Source organism: Sander lucioperca, chromosome 21 (genome assembly GCF_008315115.2).
Source record: "Sander lucioperca isolate FBNREF2018 chromosome 21, SLUC_FBN_1.2, whole genome shotgun sequence".
In the NCBI taxonomy this organism is placed as follows: domain Eukaryota; kingdom Metazoa; phylum Chordata; class Actinopteri; order Perciformes; family Percidae; genus Sander; species Sander lucioperca.
The window spans coordinates 17,766,263-17,785,981 of NC_050193.1; the positions used below are offsets into that span (position 1 = coordinate 17,766,263).

At 42.1% G+C, this 19,719-nt stretch overlaps 1 protein-coding gene across 7 annotated transcripts in view; it reads right to left on the minus strand.

The window, feature by feature from the left end:
* nfixb (nuclear factor I/Xb) overlaps positions 1-19,719 on the minus strand; it is a 171,751-nt gene that overhangs the window by 134,106 nt on the left and 17,926 nt on the right. For 2 of the 7 annotated variants that reach the window (XM_031318695.2, XM_031318711.2), the window contains exon 3: positions 15,429-15,464. The exons of 3 other annotated variants lie outside the window; for them this stretch is intronic. In XM_031318695.2, coding sequence (XP_031174555.1) covers positions 15,429-15,464 — 36 coding nt within the window. Of the gene's footprint in view, positions 1-15,428; positions 15,465-19,007; positions 19,257-19,719 lie in introns of those variants that run through there. 2 more of the 7 variants (XM_031318699.2, XM_031318701.2) reach the window with 2 other exon arrangements.

The following is a 19,719-nucleotide window of genomic DNA, read 5'->3' on the forward strand; positions in this document are numbered from 1 at the left end:
ACAAATAGGCTGATTCATATTTGATAAGAATATGTTGGATTCATGTTAAGACATTTTCATTTTTGGAAAAAACTTTCAATATTTTTTTATAATTAACAATAACTTTCTTTAAAATCTTTAAAATGATCCAATATATTGGGGCGACCTCTAGCTCACCCAGTAAGAGCGTGCGCCCCATGTAGGCTGAGTCCTTCGCAACGGCCCGGGTTCGAATCCGACCTACAGCCCTTTGCTGCGTGTCATCCCCCATCTCTCTCCCACCTTTCCTGTCTATCCACTGTCACTATCAAATAAAGAGAAAAGCCCCAAAAAAATCTTTAAAATGATCCAATATTTCACAAAATAGCAGCGGTTGGAGACATTTTTATGTCCGAAATTGCATTTTTTCTCTTTATCTTTCCTCTCCCATTAATCATCTCAGGACCTAGCACATGTATCTGGTGTCCATGTCCACTTTCGGCCAGCTACAACAATGAAATGTTGCTGACTGACTGGTTGATGCATCACTATTAATGATCGAATAATGTCATATATAATAATATATCAGTCACATGGGCCTTTTTCTTTCATAATGTAAGTAAAGTTTGCTGAGAAACATTTGTTTATTTTTAATTCATTCCGACTGTGAATGCAGGCATTTGGGAATATTATTAATGTCGTGTGGAAATCTTGTGATAGCTACTAGAACAAAATTTGCCTTGTGATGATCATGAGCTTGAGCGTCATTTAGCAAAAAATAAATTCATAATTTTTGTTTTTTTATCAAGTAAATAACATCCTTCTCCATTTGGTATCATTATTAAATGAATACTAATACGCTGACAAAATAAGCATCCAAGTTATAATTTAAAAGTTCAGTGAGAGATTTTAAAAATCCCTCTACTCATGCTAATGTCCCTGCATTAGGTCTGTCGTAGGGCTGGGCAATATATCGATATTATAACAATATTGTGATATTAGACTAGATATCGTTTTAGATTTTGGATATCGTGACATGACTCAAGTGTTGTCTTTTCCTGGTTTTAAAGAATCATTACAGTAAAGTGATGTCATTTTCTGTGTTACCAGACTGTTCTAGCTGTTCTATTATTTGCCTTTACCCACTTAGTCATTTTATCCACATCACTGATGATTATTTATCTAAAATCTCATTGTGTAAATATTTTGTGAAAGCAACAATTGTCAACCCTATACAATATCATTGCAATATCGATTAAGATATTTGGTAAATATCAATATCGTGATATTTGATTTTCTTCATATTGTCCAGCCCTAGTCTGTGGTCACAACGCGGTACCACACATCACACTCTTAGCGGTCGTTATGACCACGGGTGGCCAGCGATGTATGGAGCGCCAAGACTCTATATACAGCGCTTACGGACCCAGGGCCAGAAATAACAGGCCAACGCTGAATAATCAGCCCTTTCACTCGCTACAACCATGACATCACCACAACCACAGCCGGCATGAAGGGAGAACAGCACTATTGTGGCCATTAGACATACACACACACACACACACACACACACACACACTGTGCACAACTGCTGCTCGATATGAGGAAAATATCTAATTGCGATTATTTTGACTGATATTGCGATTGCGATATGATTCACGATATTGGAGGGAATGATGATTTTTTGTATCATTATTCTCATTTTCACTGAAAAATGTTAACATTTAGAAAATGTAAATGATTATAGTGTGATTTTTGCGAGGATCTGTACCAAACAAAGATGTTTTCTGTAGGATAGGATTTGTAGACTGGGACTTCTCTGCAGCACCACAATACTTAATTCAGAATGGTTTGACACATATTTTGTTTACAGATTGTAAAATGCTGAAGAACACATCTGAATCATCATCATTAAGCTAAATCAACAGCGCCGTTAACCTTCGCCGCATGCTTGGGGATAAAAAGGTGGAAACCAACGCAGACTTGATACAACAGACAGGTCAGAAACTCCCCCCCAAACTGGCTGATGCGCTGATTGCACAGTTACACAATCTAAACTCTGAGACATATGTGGAGACACAATCACAGAGCAGAGCAGGCCAAGACAGAAAAACTCACTCCTGCATAAAGGCTCCAGGAAAGTAAAGCCCACTACTAATGCAGTGTTGAACGCTTTGCAATCAGACAAATAAAGGGGCAATCTAGCACACAATCAAACTAGAGATTTAGCCTGCTCTCCTGCCAACAGCTAGGGACCTCCTCTTTCTGAACAAGGGATGCACTATTGACTATACTCCCCCCCCTCTCTCTCTCGCTTTCTGTCTCTCTCTCCAGTCTTCCCTCTCTGCCAGTCTGAAAGGCGTGATGCCAACCTTTTCCACCATTGGGCATGCTGCCCTGCCCTTTATGCAAATGCATTGCCGCAATCCCTAACTCACAACCCCCACTGTCTCACCCTCCACTTCTGTGCACAACCCCCTTACGGCCTCCTGTCTATATCCTTTTATTTATCTTTATACGTTTCCATTTAAATTAGCCAAGTAACTGAGCTTAAGCCATCGCCATAGGTTATGAACTGAACCCTGACGATCCAAGGTCCTGCCTGTATGGCTCTTGAATGAAGCTAAAAAAGCTCAGTGCGGGTTCAGCCTGTAGGCCTGTACTTTGTTTGGTGCCCTCCGTGTGCAAAAAGCACTAACCAGGGGCGAATATTTGACAGAGGTGTGGTTGTATGTGTCTGTACGAGCCCTGATAAAGAAGGACATCTCCTGGCATAAATAATAGAATAAAGACAAAGAACAGCAAGGGAGGGCAGGGAAGAGGAGAAAGGAAAGTATAAAGAATAAAGGGAGAACTTCCTGCAATTAGTCACTGCTTTTTGCATTACATTTACATTCTTCAAAACATGTTTAGAGACATATTTAGCGATGGATGCGCCACATACCAGGGTCACATAATAGCAGAATTTGTACAGGAAAAATATTACAAAGTGGGTTCAAAACCAGATTAATCGAGTTTTAGGGCCAGCAAGTGCTGAGTTTAGGCATAATGAGGGGTTAATGAACTTTGTGCGGGCTTAAATGGCAACGAAGGGGTTACTAATGTGACTGAAAAGAAAGTCAATCATGGCTGCCACTGACAGGCGGGTTTCACAAGTTGGCACCGGGGCTGAATAAACAGGAGAGGTTCATAAATTAGAAGTAAATAGAAAAAGACTGAAAGGACCCGACGAGTGAACAAAGACAGAGAATTTTGAGAACTTGGGACCGAACGCTTAAATCTATAAAGTGTAAACAAAAGTTATGGAGGCCAGTGAATGGACACAAATAGGAGTATGAAAGGACAGTGATAGGGTTAACGGAGTGGCCCGGAGGCTGAAGGAAGAGCCCCGCTAATGCTGTTAAAGCAGAGCTTCCGCTTCTGCCGTAGGGCGAGCGTCGAGCCGCACAAACAGGGCGCAGGGTCCACACAAGCTGGACACATTCAAGCCCACGCCCACACACACACACACACACCCTACAGGAAAGGAGCTCGGCCTAAGACAAACACTGCATGACCAGACACACACACACACACACACAAACACTACTGTCTCCCTTATATGCCCCCAGTGTACCAGTGTGAAACAGACTGAAAAAGAAAATGGCCACAAAGTCAATCTAACCATGTGAAATGTCATATAGAAAATGCAAATAAATGCTGTTCAGTGATCTCATTTTTTTGAATGCCGTAATACACGTGAACAGGTCTCCCTCGCTAAGGAAATCTTGATCTCAGTGGAAACAAATGGAAATTTCTCCTGCCAGATAAACAAACATAGACTTCTAAACCCTAACAGGCAAGAGCAACAATGCAGCACCGCAACAATGTCCAAATATACACTACAAGCTTTATTTCCCAAACCTCCGCACAATGGCTTTTCTAATCTTCCTGAGAGAAGAGAGACATACAGTATACACAAAACCAAACAGGTTGGTTAAGGGAGAATTAAGACTCTGACACAACATGCCACCACACACACACACACACACACACACACACACACACACGCACACACGCACACAGACAGACAGACAGACAGACAGACAGACACATGCACGCACACACACACACACACACACACACACACACACAGACACACATCCCTTTTTCCTCTTCCTCTGCGGACTTCCTTGTAACAGCAATAACGTTTTCAAAACCCTACGCAGTGCCAGTTAGTGACGGAGGGCGGCAATGGAAGAAGAGAGCTTAGGGAGGGCGACAGAGGCACACCAAATGATAGGCGTGAAGCTAAAAAGCTATAGGAGCTAAAATAGCGAAAGGCTAAATGAATGAAAATAAGCTAAATAAGTAAAAAATAATACGCTAAATAAGTGAAAAAAAGATAAGTATACACACAAACAAATCCCTGGGTTAATCGCTGTGGGTCAATGTAGCGCCAACGGTTGTTTTGACCCAGTGTTAGCGTTATATTATATTATAACCATATTTTAGTATGGGTAAATAACTTTACAGTAACATAAAAATAACACTAACACTGGGTGAATTTAGCACCAACGCAATACTGGGTTAACTTTACTTTAAGTAACCATCAGTAGAAAACCACAAGACAATGGGCTGTGGATTATTTTTGGGGGCATTTTTAGGACTTTATTGACAGGACAGCTCAAGAAAGGGAAGAGAGAAGAAGGAACAACATGCCGGCGAACAGCTGCAGGTCTGAATCGAACCCACGGCCGCTGTGATAAAAGACTGAGCCCCTGTACGTGGGGCGCACACTCAACCAGGTGAGCTACTCTTTCACTCTTTTTAAACTTCCATATCATTATTTGTTACTGACTGTAAATAAGATTTGCTCCTTTGCAGTTGTATATGTCATATGCACATCGCTTTGTACAACTAACAACACAATTGAATTGAATTGTGACAATTCTAAGGTCAAATTTGACACTGAGTCAAAATAAGCATATTTAAGTTTGGGTAAATAACACAACATTTACATTGGTACTGGGTAAAGTTAACCTATTGCTTCGGTACAACAGGTATTCTTATCATAACACATTCATAACACTTGCGATTATGTCGTCAGCATCAATAAATGAACAACAACAATAAAATGTTAAGAAAAACAGATATCAAGAGAAATACCAGGATATATTAGAACGTAATTAGCTTCTATCAGGCCAAACCCAATTGCAGAAACAAATAGAAAGTGAGTATGTATGTGTGTGTGTGTGTGTGTGTGTGTGTGTGTGTGTGTGTGTGTGTGTGTGTGTGTGGTGGAAGTAGGGAGGGTAAAATGAATGAGGCCTTTTCTTACAGCAGGGCCCAGATCAGAGCTCCTAACTATGGGATTTGGTGCTGTTGCCTTTCTCCCCCGGGAGGGAGTAATTAGGTTAGGCAGGACAACCGCCACATTGTTTTAACAGAGGAGGGATTGTGCAGGCCAAAGTCCCACCAGCAACATGCTTCCCTCACAACAAAAATGCCAAACGGATTCTGCGGCGCTCGGACACACATCCACACACACAGACAGAGAAACTTTTTTGGGGGGGGGGGGTTTCTCTGTAAAGTTTTTCACCGAGAGAAAAAGCGGGCTTTTTTTATGCAGTCGGTACTGTGTGTATCCTATGAAAAGTCAAATATAGTCCAACGGTGTCAGATGTCCTCTTCATGTTGTTGCAGTTGTGGGATTCTGACTCTTTGTGGGACTCGGATCCCTTTAGTGTAACTGCGTCTACTCTCTCCTGTATCCAGAGGCTTGGCAACGCACACCGCTCCTAACTAGTATAATATGGTTATGATGCATTTGCATTCCTTCCAATCCCCTAGGAAATACAATATGCCTATATCGTCTGTTTTAATCACAGTCTGCTTCCAAGGAAAGTAAAAGGAGAATACAAACAGCCACAGCTATAAAGAGGCTTTCTCAAATGTACTTCAAGTTCGTTTAAATACATCCTCCGCTGATTGATGGAAAGTAAATCAAACAAATCATGCTGCTAGAAAAAAATAAAAAAGGACATGGAGTGCTCCCCAGTTTACTGTATTTACAATACACAGACTATGGCCTCTTTCATTCCTGCCCATTTCCCTCTCTTCTTTCCCGTCCCTTCTTTTTCTCTGTGCGCTGTATTCCTTGCTATAATCCCTCTGTCTTTCTGAACTGTTGTTTGACTCCTCTACACCGCTCTCAAGGCCTTCAGCTCCTCCAAGTATTAAAAAAACAAAAAGTAGTCACCATAATATGTACCTCTGCATAGCATACCCGCCCACACCATCCCTATTCACTTTCATCATAAATCTCCACAGCCTGACTGCAATATACAGTCAATTTGTGGTCCCCATAAGAGTCCTAACTCTAACTTGGAAATGTTTTTATTCAGGTGTGCAGATGGAGAGGGAAAACAAGACAGAGGGATAAAATAAAATAAAAATGACTAGAGTAAACGTGTGTGAATTGAGTTTGCGACTCTAACAGACAGGTCCATAAGGCCGACAAGAGTCTTTTTCTCCACCGCAGCTTGCCACAGGTGGCGGAGATGATTGCGCTTTATTCCAGATGATGACCATAATGAGCCCAGTTTAAGTTTCACAGGGCTTTTCTTAAGACGTCGGGCACGCTGAAGAGACTGACAGCAGCTTGACACGTCAGACAGACGGCCGCTTTCGGGTCCGTTTTCCCTCCGCTATTTCAGCAGAGCCCAAGAGAAAAAGCATAGCCACAAAAGGGGAGCGGCACACACTGTTTCTCCATTACGGTTGCAGGCGATCACATCACAACAAGGGCTCCTATAACAATTTGAATTCAAGGACCCGCTAGACCAGCTAGCAACTTAAGAACAGGAGAGTTGAGTGCAGCATGGAAGTGAATTTAAAAACTGTCATAAAAGGGTGTTTGAGGAGCAGATAGTCCCACTCCATGAACTCGCAGAATTAAGTCTGGCCCATCTGGGTTTTATATTTTAGCAGTGACATGAAATCTTCATCCTGCACTGAATTTTCCAGTCAAATATACAACTTTCCATGTAACACACACTAATCCTGCAGCTATTTCTCTGAGCCTAAACAGAGCAGAAAGTTTATATCACAGAGTATGGTGCAGCTGTAGTTGGGATAGTAGTTACTGGCTGGCTGGGCCAAAAGGAGAAGCCACAGAGTTGTGTTTGAGTCTAACCCTGAGCCCTGCTTGGCCTCTGCCTCCTCCACTCAACTCTACTCTACTCTGATCCTGGCATTTCTTTTTCAACAAGGCTCTATTTGACTCTACTGTACTCTGCTCGACTGTCAAGGGGGTCTCGAAACAGCCTCAGGCCCGCAGCGCCAGCCAGCAAACACAAGTCATAAGAAGCATAGAGTGCGCACTCATACCCAACACATACACAGATACTTCCACACAAACAGAGTTGGTTAATAACACACAAACTCCCGCCCTCCAGCTCTGTTTGCTCACAGCTGCCAGGCCTCCTCAGAGTTCATCTGAGGTAAAGATATGTTATATTATGCAACCAAGTATAGATTTTCCACCCTTGGCCCTGTGCCAACTTCCTGCTCCGAAGAGTGAGCTCTAGCCCTTTGTTCCTTGGGGTGACAGCTATTCCTTGCCGGACAGGGTGGCCGAATTAGATACAGAGACAGAAATGGAGAGGGAAGGTAACAGGAAGAAATGAAAGGGAACACAACCTAGCAAGCGAGTAGAAAATAAAAGACAAGGAAAAGAAAAAGAAAAAAGAAGGAAAGAAAAGCATGCAGCTATGTCATCCTAAGATATTGTTGTCTGTGATTCTTTGTCTGTTACTAAAACTCCTCCTTCCCTATCTACTCTGTCGTTTCCCCCAGCTCTTGAAATCAGGTCACAACTGTTTTCATTACTGTTTGACTTGCAGGTTCATAAACCTCCATGCGTCAACGTTCCTCCACCCACCCCGAAGACAGGAAAAGATTTTTTCCCTCCAACATTAACCCAATAAATGCCTATTAAGCCCAATCACATAAGCTTTCAGTCTTGTTCCCAGAGAAAGAGAATACAAGCAAATATCAAATGTTGATGCAAAGTTTAAGTCATGTATATAATCATTATAACTCACTCATAATCTTATCTCCTAAATAGCCGATGTGGATTATACTCCTGCAAGGTCACTGTTTTCATCCACTGTATTGGATCAACATATCCAGGACTCTATACTTGGAACTATTTTGCCTCTGCTACAGCATGAGGTAATGCTGTGTGATGATGAGAGAAAGCCTCAGGGAATTTGAGGTACAATCAAGGAGCCAATCAATGCCTCTTTATCCCTCCTCTACTTAAAGGTAAGCCAAACAAGTGGTGAAAAGATAATGAATGCCATGGCATCATTGAGTGGCGTTGCTGTGTGATGTCATCCCTTCACGACTGAACAATCTCCGACACCACCACCCTTTCTCAGTTAACTGCGGTCAGATGTCTTTTTGTCCAAATGATTGCAATAATCTCTCCAGGCTCACCCAGGTGTGCAGAGATGTTTGTTTTGCTAGGTAATAAAAGGATATATGTCTGGATGGATGGATGGATGAATGGACTGATTGATGGATGGATGGATGGATGGACTGATGAATGGACGGATGGATAGATGGATGGATGGATGGACTGATGAATGGACGGATGGATAGATGGATGGATGGATGAACAACTGAACATTAATGCTTCATTTCCACTTAGGGCTGGGTATCGCCAATGATTCCCCGAATCGATTCAATTCCGATTCACAGGGCCCCGATTCCCTTACATTTCCGAATTGATTTAAAAATCAATTAGTTTAGGGAAATTTTAGTTACAATACCAATTTAGCTTGGATAGAAAAAAGTTTCTCAGAGAACGTGCTGTAAATTGTACAAGCCTGAAGCAACCATCAAATATTTTTTATAATGCACGAGGTTAAGAATTGACCCCCAAAAAGTTTGCTTCATGTACTTTTTACTTAAGAGGACTAACATGCCCTTTTACATCCATGCTGAAAAGGTCAAGATCAATTTGGGGATTTTATTAATTGATATCCGATAACTCAAACAAAGATCGATTTTAATTGGAGAATCGATTATTTTAACCCAGCCCTATTTCCACTGCACAAGTGTTGTGATTTAAAGTGTGTGAAAACTAGTTAGAAAGCGAGCAGAGTAGTCTACACAGTTAGCTAGCACTAACAGCTACATAAATGGCTAAAACAATTAGCTAAAACAGTTAGCTTAAAGAAATGGAAAAAAACTGTTCAATAATGTGGTTCATGTAATGTATAAACAGTCAAAATAGTTAGCTAGAAATAACAGATAAATGGTTGAAATAGTTAGCTAAACGTAGGCTAATGGCTAAATGATTAGAACAGTTAGCTAAAAGTATTAGATAATTGTGTAATTCCAAACCATTTCGTGGTTTTTACTTGCAGGTTCTGTTAAAGAGGAGTCAAAGCTAAGCTTTTACGGAACCTTACGTAGCATTTTCAACTTACACAAAGTGTCAGTGTTTTTTTTTTAACTCTTTAATTTCTTAATTACTGCAAGCAACTTAGGCAACAATATTATTTTCCATTTATGGTCTTACAATTGGTAGTCATAGTTAGCTAAAAGTAAAGAGTAAATGTTCAGCTTCTGCCCTCCAAGTGGTAGGCCTATAGTACAAAAGACCTAAACATTTGACACAAAATAAAATTTTAATAATATTCACTTGAGTTCATCTGACAGGGTCCTGGGGGTACATTAGACAAAAAAGCTTGGGAACCACTGTCCTATATCCCACACGCACGCACGCACGCACGCACGCACGCACGCACGCACGCACACGCACACGCACACGCACACACACACACTCACTCTCTTGGCTGTAACGCAATCATACTGTTTTTTTTTATCTGAAAGAATGCACACCTGTGCCTCGTGATTAAATATGTGCAGGTGCGTTATGTATGAGTCACCACAAAATATAGCTTATATACACAGTTAGACTTGAATTCAAACAGACACACCTACTCCAAATGCACAGAGGATTTGTTTCTGAATGGGGTAGCCCTATTGTGGCTACAGCTCCTGTCTTATTCACAAGACGATAATGTGTTTGCGTGTGCCATGTTTGTGTGAATGCCTGCATCTGTCTTTCTTTTCTTTTCTTTTTTCGGATTGTTGAGTTGACTGAGATGGAAAGTCAGCCTGGGAAAGTTTGTGAAAAGAAGGCTGCAGTCAAACACACACACAAAGATAGAGAGAGAGAGAAAGAGAGAAAGAGAGAGAGAGAGAGAGAGAGAGAGAGAGAGAGAGAGAGAGAGAGAGAGAGAGAGAGAGAGAGAGAGAGAGAAATGGAGCTCAGATTTCATCCAGATTAATCTGAGCTTTGTAATGACGGGTCTACTGTATATATTTAGCCAGTGCAGTGAGATGTAGGTCAGACAGGCAGGCAGGACAGGCTAAACAACATGCCCAGATTGCCCACACTGAAATTAACCTTGAGTGGGCTGTCAATGATCCACAACAACAACTCTCTATCTCTTTCAGTTGACCTGTGACAGACTGATACAATGGTTTTCACGCTGCGTGTTTTGCTCGGTCACAAGTGTGAGCCCTTCACGTTCCTCCTTGAGGAAGACAAAAAACATCGGAAATTCAATATACAGCTTGTCTTTACGGAAACGTTGATTAAAAAGAATGAGCAGAGAATGAGTTACTGTCAGCGTTCGCGACGTGTGTTGATACTGGCATTAGTTCAAATCTATTCAATGCAAGAACAAAGCACACTCATTCACAGACATTTCTCAGTCTGTCTTCTGCAGCACTAGAGACTGAACAAAACTGACCAAACACAGCAAAACGACAATTATTCATTTTACAACCCGCAACATGACTTTATGGACTGAAATCCTTTATAGCAATGGCAGTTTTGCGCTACTATCCATAGTTCCACAGGGTTTCTTTTTTGCCACTTCGCTCAAAAATGCGCCTGCTTATTCACTTCTCCTGGATGTTTGAGCGTCTACCGTGTCGAATGATGTATGTGCAAAGTTTTCACATTCATCTGCTGCAGGTGGAAAGTAGGGCTGCCCCCTCTCAGACGATTAGTCGACTAAGGCCAGAAACACACCGCGCGCAGAAGCGCCGCGAAGCGACCATGTTATTCGATCTGTCCGGCCACACCGGATGCGATCAGGCGTGGAGCGGACGCGCCGGCCCGAGCGCTGCAGCGATCATTTCGGCGTCATCTATATTTCTTCCGTGAGCGAATGTGTCGAGTCAGACACACACACACACACACACACACACACACACACATATTGGGGTGGGGAGAGAGACAGAGAGAGAGAGAGAGAGAGAGAGAGAGAAAGAGACAGAGAGAGAGAGAGAGAGAAACGTTCTGTAGAGTGGAGAGGAGAAAGATTGCTTTGTGACCGGCGGATAACGGCGTGTCTGGTATGAACAGTCAGGCGCGCCATCAGGCACAAATCTATGCTTCACGGCTATTTGCCGCACTTTAGAGTGTGGTGTGTTCCCCGGCGTAACCGGCCGTTTTGGTCTTAGTCGACTAAGATTTCTTTAGTCAGTTAGTCATTTTTAATGCTGAAGGACTTATTTCCAAGAAACTTATGAACACATATCAGGTAAACCCACGATTTAATATGGCGCTTTTGCGTAATTCTTCGTGGAGAAACTCAGTTTTACAGATCTGTCAATTGAAATCAACAAATCGATTAGTCGATGAAATGGTATGAGTGTTATGTGTCGACTGAGAATTCCTTTAATCGAGGACACAGCCCAAGTGGAAAGTTTCTCTGTGCTCACCTTAAATCTCATTTTAAGGCATGAGCAGGATTTGTATGACATCACAGCTAGTCTGGGAGCCAATCGGGGTTTAATATGCAACTTGACGGAGAGGGAGTAGGTGTCACTTTAAGAATCTTTAACAAGGTTGTTGAACTTTTTGTAGAAGAAAAAAAACCCTATCAAGTAGTATTTTTTTGTATGTCTAACAATTGCGGAGATGGTCTTTCAATTACTACAACACACTCATCAATTCTAAATGATGCGCTACTCTGCAGCTCAAAGGTTTTGCCTTTGAAACCCGCTCCAGTGTAAGCCAAGTATGACAGAAATGGCGGCTAAAATGTGACATTCGCTGATACTCTCACAGATATAAGATCTATTCAAAACAAACTGAAGCCCAGGAGGAGGAGGAAGAGGCTGATGAAAGAAATATGTGTATCCCTCATGAAGTATCTGTGTAAACCTAAGTCGCCACACCCTCTCTCATACACTGTAGATTTTTCTCTCTCTCTCTCTCTCTCGCTCTCTCTCTCTCTCTCTATCATTCTTTCACACACACAAACACAACTTGTGTGTCACCGCAAACACCTTACCCTCAATTTCCCTGTCAGATTGGTTTACACAACGTTCCAAATACCCACATAATGGCGGCGCTGTTATTTAGGTTTATGACTCAAAATCAGAGGAAAGAACATGGTGTACTGATGTCCAAAGCTCAGCTATGACAAAGCTCTCAAATATTCAATGCATTTCAGTTTTCTGCTCACGATCCGTTCTGGTAAAAGCACACTTTGTCTCGGTGGTTATACATTTTTGTTCTTTCTGCTCCCATATTGTACACTAAGTATTTTGTGTTCCTCTGTATATTCTAGCTCAATTATGTAATTTAGCACTCGTGTGTGTGTGTGTGTGTGTGTGTGTGTGTTCAGTAGCCATGGCAACAGCGCAACATATCGGCGACCACAGAACCGCACCGGGGCCGCCGGCACTGCCAGGGTTGTGCCAAAGACTAATCCATGCCAGAGGTGACATGAGCGAAGGAAAAGTGAGGCGGGTGGAGACAACATGACACACACATCACACACATCACACACACACACACACACACACACACACACACACACACACACACACACACACACACATCAGCGTATTACTCTCTCCTCTCACTCCTTCCTTTTAAAACACAAGCACACACACTGGATATCCTCCCATTCTTCTTGGCTGGAGCCTCCCATGGCAATAGCAGTAGGAATCCATTCTCCACGGATACTGGGACAGCTGTGCTGATATTGAATGAGACACAGTTGGTTATGCCTCTCTCTGCATGCAGCTCGAGATAAAAACTACATGCTACTTAATTCGAATCTATGTCGCCGGCTGCCAAAATGCGCCCAGCTCATCTCGTCTTTGTCTTCGCCACCAAAGAGAGCGCCCAATTTCTTTGCAAAAAAATTGCTGTAAATTTTCACTCCTGCTGACGCACGGTGGCCCCCAGTCACCAGCTGACAATAAACACAGAACATTCATAACACTTGACAAAGACATTAATCACAGAAACCTTCATAATTCTCTCAGGTATATGCTTATAATGCAAATAATCCACAACATGCCAGCGATTTTGAAGCCGCAAAGATAACAAAAAGCTCACATTCAAAGCTCTGGGATGTCTACCTCTTTGTTTAAGGCCACTGGCGCCAATGGAAAGGAGGGCAAAAATACACAAAAAATGCCACCTTATATGAGCCAAGCCAGAGTTCAATGTGTAAAATACTTGAATGTTTTTTTAATGATGGCGGTTTGTGCGGTGGATTGGCCTATAATTGGCTGCGTGGTATGAATGAATAAGTAAAAGGAACACGGTGTCCCCGGCCCGGCAAGCGTCTGGCATCCTGACCTCCTGGTGTCCTGTGATGAGGAGAAATGATCCGCCGCTGCCTGCAGCACAGCCAATCAGGCACTCCGATATTACCGCCTGTCTTCCTTTCCTTACACGCGCACAACTCAGTTACAAGAGAGCACAAAAGATCAGCCCTACCTGTCAATCAAGCGTACTATGAGTTCATTCTTCTGTCTGCTGTCCAAAAGCAGAGTGCTCTACTGGCTGCCGGGGTCACTTTTATTTATTTATTTTATTTGCTGTCTGGCATCAGTGAGTTACACTGCAGCTGTATACATAGAATTAAGACAGTTTAACTTGTGTGCAACTGAACCAAAACCCCACAGTTATATCATAATTCAATATACCCATCAGAGAAATGTAATACAGGGTATGAGACCAATTCTTAAGTCCTTTGCAGTGTGACTTTGGCGCTTGCTTTTGACATGAAACTGCAGCGATTGGCTTTTAAAAAGGATTTGGATAAAGGTGAAACAGTCGCTTGGAAGCTGGCATCCCGGCTAATCCCGCGATAACCACTCGCAGGCCTAATTGGCATGAAGACACCAAAGGTTTTAGGTGCATGTTTGCATGTCCGTGTGCACGCTTGCGCACACGCAATGCGTGTCTATGTGTGCGTGTGTGTCTTTAATTCTGAAAAATCCAACATTTTCTGTTTATTCAGACTGCGGTTCCATCAGATTTTAATCCTCCGAACAGCTGTTCCAACTCATTTTGCAGGCCTTGGGAAGAGACAGGGAGGGGGCAGAGGGGGGAGAGAGGGAGGGGTATGTGGTGCGTAAGGGCCACCTCATCAAATACGTGTAAATGTAAAGTTAATGCTTCAAAGTCCAGATATTGATTACATTAATTTCATCAGATTGTTCACATAAAACAAACCACAGCTCATGCTCTGATTATTTTCACTGAAAACACTGCTGTCTGATAACGACTGATAGCGACTGGTGGTGACGTAAGAAAAATATAATACATCCTCTCGGAGCGACACATAGCGCTGATAAAGAAAGCTGCGGCGCTTCAGACTGGGAGGACAAAGCAATAAGTCATGTGCGCCGAGACGCTGACCTCGAAGCAGAGGAGACTTCTGACAGACAAAGAAAGCACAGCTTTCAAAAAAAAAAAAATCATTTATTATGTAGAAAGTTCTTTCAAGCGATTGAAAATGAGCTGTCCGATAGCTAGCCTACACCTAAGCAAACAAGCAACTTGCAGCTGCATGAGAAAGATGGAAGGCCCAAAGGGAAAAAGTGCAGAGCAAATAAGAGTTTGCACTGATGCTATAAAAAAAAAAAAAATGAAAAGGAAAAGGAGGCTGGTGTTTTAAAACGAGCGTAGAACTTTTTTTTAAATTACAAATTTCAAATTGTACGTAAAAAAAAAGAAAAAATAGCTTAGAAGCAATATCTGTAATGTCATGTATCTATCTCTGTTCCAAAACTACGATCTGATATTTTCCTTTGCACACATTAAAACACAGCGTGGCCGGAGCTGCAGCCAGGTTTTTTGGTCTATTTGCGCCGCAGCATGAGTGCATTTGCAACAACAAAAAAGTGGTCTGGTTAAACCATATCGGCAGTAACAGGCTAGAAAAACACACAGAGAGAAAATGCAACTTTTCATAGAGTAATCAAATATTTAGCTCTTTCCTACACGGGCCTGTAATAACTCCAGCTGCAGGTCAGCGTGAGCGGCCCTGCAGGAGCGTATCAAAAAAAGAAACATTTTCTCAAGATGGAATATATAAAAACACAAACACCTAATGCGGAATAAATAGGGACTAAATAGGACTTACCACTAAGGCATTGTTTAGAAGGTGAGTAGGGTAATACTTTAGTGTTGAGAGGGTGTTAAGAGGCGAGGAGAGCAGGGGTCAGCGTCCAGGCGGGCAGAGGGGGGCAGAGGGAAGGAATAAGTTAAAATGTCGCACCAAGTGAAAACAGTCTGAGATGAAAAACATTACGAGCTGCATAGAACTACAGAACACATTTGAAAAAAATGCAATGAAACCAATGAACTTTTGTTTTAAGGTTGCAGATTTTGTGCTGCGTCATTGTGGCCTGCAAGGGAACGGACACTTTAGGTTTGGAGAAAGCAACAAAAACGGACACAAAAAAAGAGAGAATCAAATAAATATAGGTTCATTAATTGAAAATTACAAGAGAAAATGATGTCAGGACATTGTGTGTTAGGGGCTTCAAATTTATTTAAAAAATGAATGGGAAATTAAAAATATGAGGCAGTGCAGACGAACTGGCTCCCACTTCTCTTGACAAACCTATATAACATGAAATAACGGCCTAAATATATGGGATTTTATTCCTAAATTAGATCAACATGAAAAACACACCAGAAGTCTCACACACACACGCGCATGCACGCACACACACACACACACACACGCACACACACACACTCCTTCACTCTCAAGGTTCTCCCCGTCATTTGCTTCCATTACGCACTGTCCGCCGCATCCCAGCACGCTGCTGCTCTCCAGCAAGGCTTTTATTTTACCACAGTTAATAATTCATGTGATTGTTTACAATTCTTGCCATATCTGAGATCCAAGCTCAAATTCTAAATTATTAACAGAAATTAAATAAAACAAAACGTGCCTCCACGTCTGCAGACGGAGCTGCAAGAGAATGCTGTGTGTGTGTGTGTGTGTGTGTGTGTGTGTGTGTGTGTGTGTGTGTGCGTGTGCACATGTGTGCGTGTGTGAGAGAGAGAGCTGGTGCCGTTTACACGGAGAGGGAAGTTGGGTCTTCTCTGCACAACACACACATAAGGTACAATATTTTTCAAATACCAAGATACACATTATGCTTTTTCTGCCCAGCCAATGGCACACCTTAAGTTAGCCTCATGTGCAACATGTGTACTGCATTACACTCTATGAGCTTCTGTTGTCAATTAGTTAACTACAGGAAATGTATAAAAGATTCTTTTGTTCAGAGATGATCTGCTCATTTTGTCCGGAGATGATCGGCTGTGAAAGAATTTTTTTTGTATCAATTACAGATATAGTCATCATCTCTAAAAGCCTGTTTGGAAATGCATGCCGGACAACTCACAGCTGAGGGCTGATTTTTTTTGTTGTTTTTTTAAACGTACAAGTGAGTATCTTATACACACACATATCCTCATCTATAGGCAATATGTGTAATGCTGTAAGCATAATTTACCAGTCGGTTTCTATTTTCTGTCTAGTTCTAAGTTAGATTCAGTCCCTTAAGTCAACACACTAACTAGCCTATAATATTTTCTCAATAAAATGATGAATTAAGGGAAAATAATAATAATAAAAAAAATCTCCTTTTCCCTCTCTCTGGTGTCATTGAGACGACGACATTAGGATCCGAGATGCTAATGTTTTGAAATGGAAACCAGAACCGACTCGTGGCGGCACCAGAGGAGCCGAGAACATCCTCTCAGCCTGTGGTAGCAGCGAGAGGCATACGATGCTGGGTGGAAAACTCTTTTTAATAAAACCACTGGTAAAATCAGGATTGAATTACACATGAAACAGGCCCTGGCGGTCCACTGTCAGACGAAGCCAATGAGGGATAAACAAGTCTGCTTTATAAGAGTAAGACTTCCAGCAGCTGTGTGTGTGTGTGTGTGTGTGTGTGTGTGTGTGTGTGTGTGTGTGTGTGTGTGTGTGTGTGTGTGTGTCGTTGCCACCGGTTGGCTTAAATGAAACCTTGAAAACCGTGTAGTAGGCCTGGAAAAAAAAAAAAAGAGAGGCTTTTTTTCTGGAAAACAAGGTACGGGAGGGAAACATTTATAACTAGAGAATTTGAGATTTTTATTTTAGAGGGCTAATGACAGTTTACTGTATATGAAGATAACAGCGTGAGAGGGATTGTTGGATTTGACATTCTGAACATCTGACATTTTACGGCTGTGGTGGATTGCATACAGCTGCACGCACCAACGCTGCAAAAAGCTCCCTGAAAAAAGTTCTACGAGCGGCGTTGTATTATTCTGTTCACTCTCTCTCACACTGTGGTGTTTTTAGCTTCGGATGAATGATTTAAAAAAATAAATAAATAAATGCAGGTTTTAACAGGATTAATCACTAATAAAAGCGGAGAAAAAAATTAACAGTTAAAATGTGACTGAAAAAGTAAATTCGAATCGGTCAAAAGGTAACATTTATTACAGATGCCTCACATCTGAAGAGACGCATTTCATCACATTGTATCCACTAAAAAAAAAAAAAACATTTTCAAGTTCAAAACAACTACTCAATAATCATTTCCTGATCCCCCCACAACAACAGCAACAAAGTGACAAATAGCATGTGTGAAATGTGATGTTGGAGCAATCATTTCTAAAGAACTGGCTGCTTTTTTTAATATGAACAGCTCGGGGGGAAAAAAAGGCATGCCTAGTGTTTAAAAGTGAAGCAAAGAGGTGCACTATTACCCACGGCAAGATGTTAGAGGAAAGCAATAAGAAAAACACAGACATTTATTTTGTAAAGGTTGTCTAAATTGACTGTAACCGGAAAGGCAACTGCTGTCTACGTTAATGAGGAGGGTGTATGGGGGGGGGGGAGAACAGGAACATGAAGAAACAGAGGCTGAAAAATAAATATAAAATCAAGTAGTTCCTGTTAACCTGGAACATGTCAGCACGTGTCAAGTGCGAAAACTTGTAAAACAGTCAACTAGTACAGCAAAAAAAAATCCAGAAAAAAAAACACACTATGACAAAAGATGCAGAGTGTCTGAGCTGTTCTTCACAGTTTATAATCACACACGCACGCACGCACACGCACGCGCGCACGCACGCACGCACACACACACACACACACACACACACACACACACACACACACACACACACACACACACACACACCAATGTCTCATGTCTCTCCTCTCCCGGTCTCAGCTCCACATGAAAGCAGCCGTAAAGGCGGCAGTGTGCGTCCTGCTCAACGGACAAAAAAAAACTCCTGCGACAACACTTGGAAAAACCGTACAGCATTTAATATCAGTCACCGGTCCACATTCTGCCTGTCCATACGCTCTGCTTTCCCCTCCTCCTGCGGGCTCCCCTCCTTCTTTTTTTTATATGAAATACATTTCAGGAGAAGCGCCATTTTCTCTCCAAAAACCCCATGTGCGATGGAAACGCACAAGGAAGTCGTCGTCCCCGCCCGGCGGGCAGAAACGCGCTCGGAGACGGCACGGGTGTCGCAGAGTTGAGGTGAAGTTTCAGAGCGAGTCAAGAGAGCAGAAAGCCGCTCCAACACAACTACTAAACACATGTAACACAACAAGACAGAGGCAGCGCAATCAAAATACCCGGCGTCCTCGCTATTACAAGCTTACAAAAGAGTGAAAGAAGAGAAGACAATTTACCTGTGTCAAGCAGTACGGGGAGTACATGGTTGTTATATATATTTTTTTTTTTTTTAGAAAAGGAGAATTGGAGAGCTTATTTAAGTTGGATGGAAGCTCGGTATACAGTGCTGCATTGCAATCGCTCGCCGTCCTGTTTCTCTCACTCCATGCTGCTGCAGCTTACAGTAACCCCGCCTAGAAAGTGAAAGCTTGCACAAACTTTCAGGGAAAAAACTTTCTCTCCCTCCCCTCTCTCCTCTTGCAGGACTTTTTTTTTTTTTTTTTTTTTATCGCTCTCCTATTTCGAACGAATTTCTCCTGAAAGGCGGCATATTTTTCTTCTTCTTCTTTACGCAAAAATTCTCACACCAGAGACTCGTCAAGTTGTTGCTGCCTGGCACAACTTTTGACTTAAAAAAATAAAAATAAAAATTAAAAAAAATGAGACCAATCTTTCTTTTGGTGAATCTTCGATGGCTGTCTGACGCGCTGCGCCTTGCCCGCGCGCCTCTACATCTTTTCCATGGTAAATGGTATGCTTCAGCTACGTTTTTACACAGGGATCAGAGGGCAGATGAGTCACTCGGTGTAGTGTTGCATGTATCTGGAGTTACACTGTTGTTACATTTGGACTTAACCCTTGTTTTGTCTTCCCGTCGACCAAGATTGACCCGGTTTGGTTTTGCTTGTTTGTAAAGCATAAATTAGCCAATAAATGACCCCCCCCCCC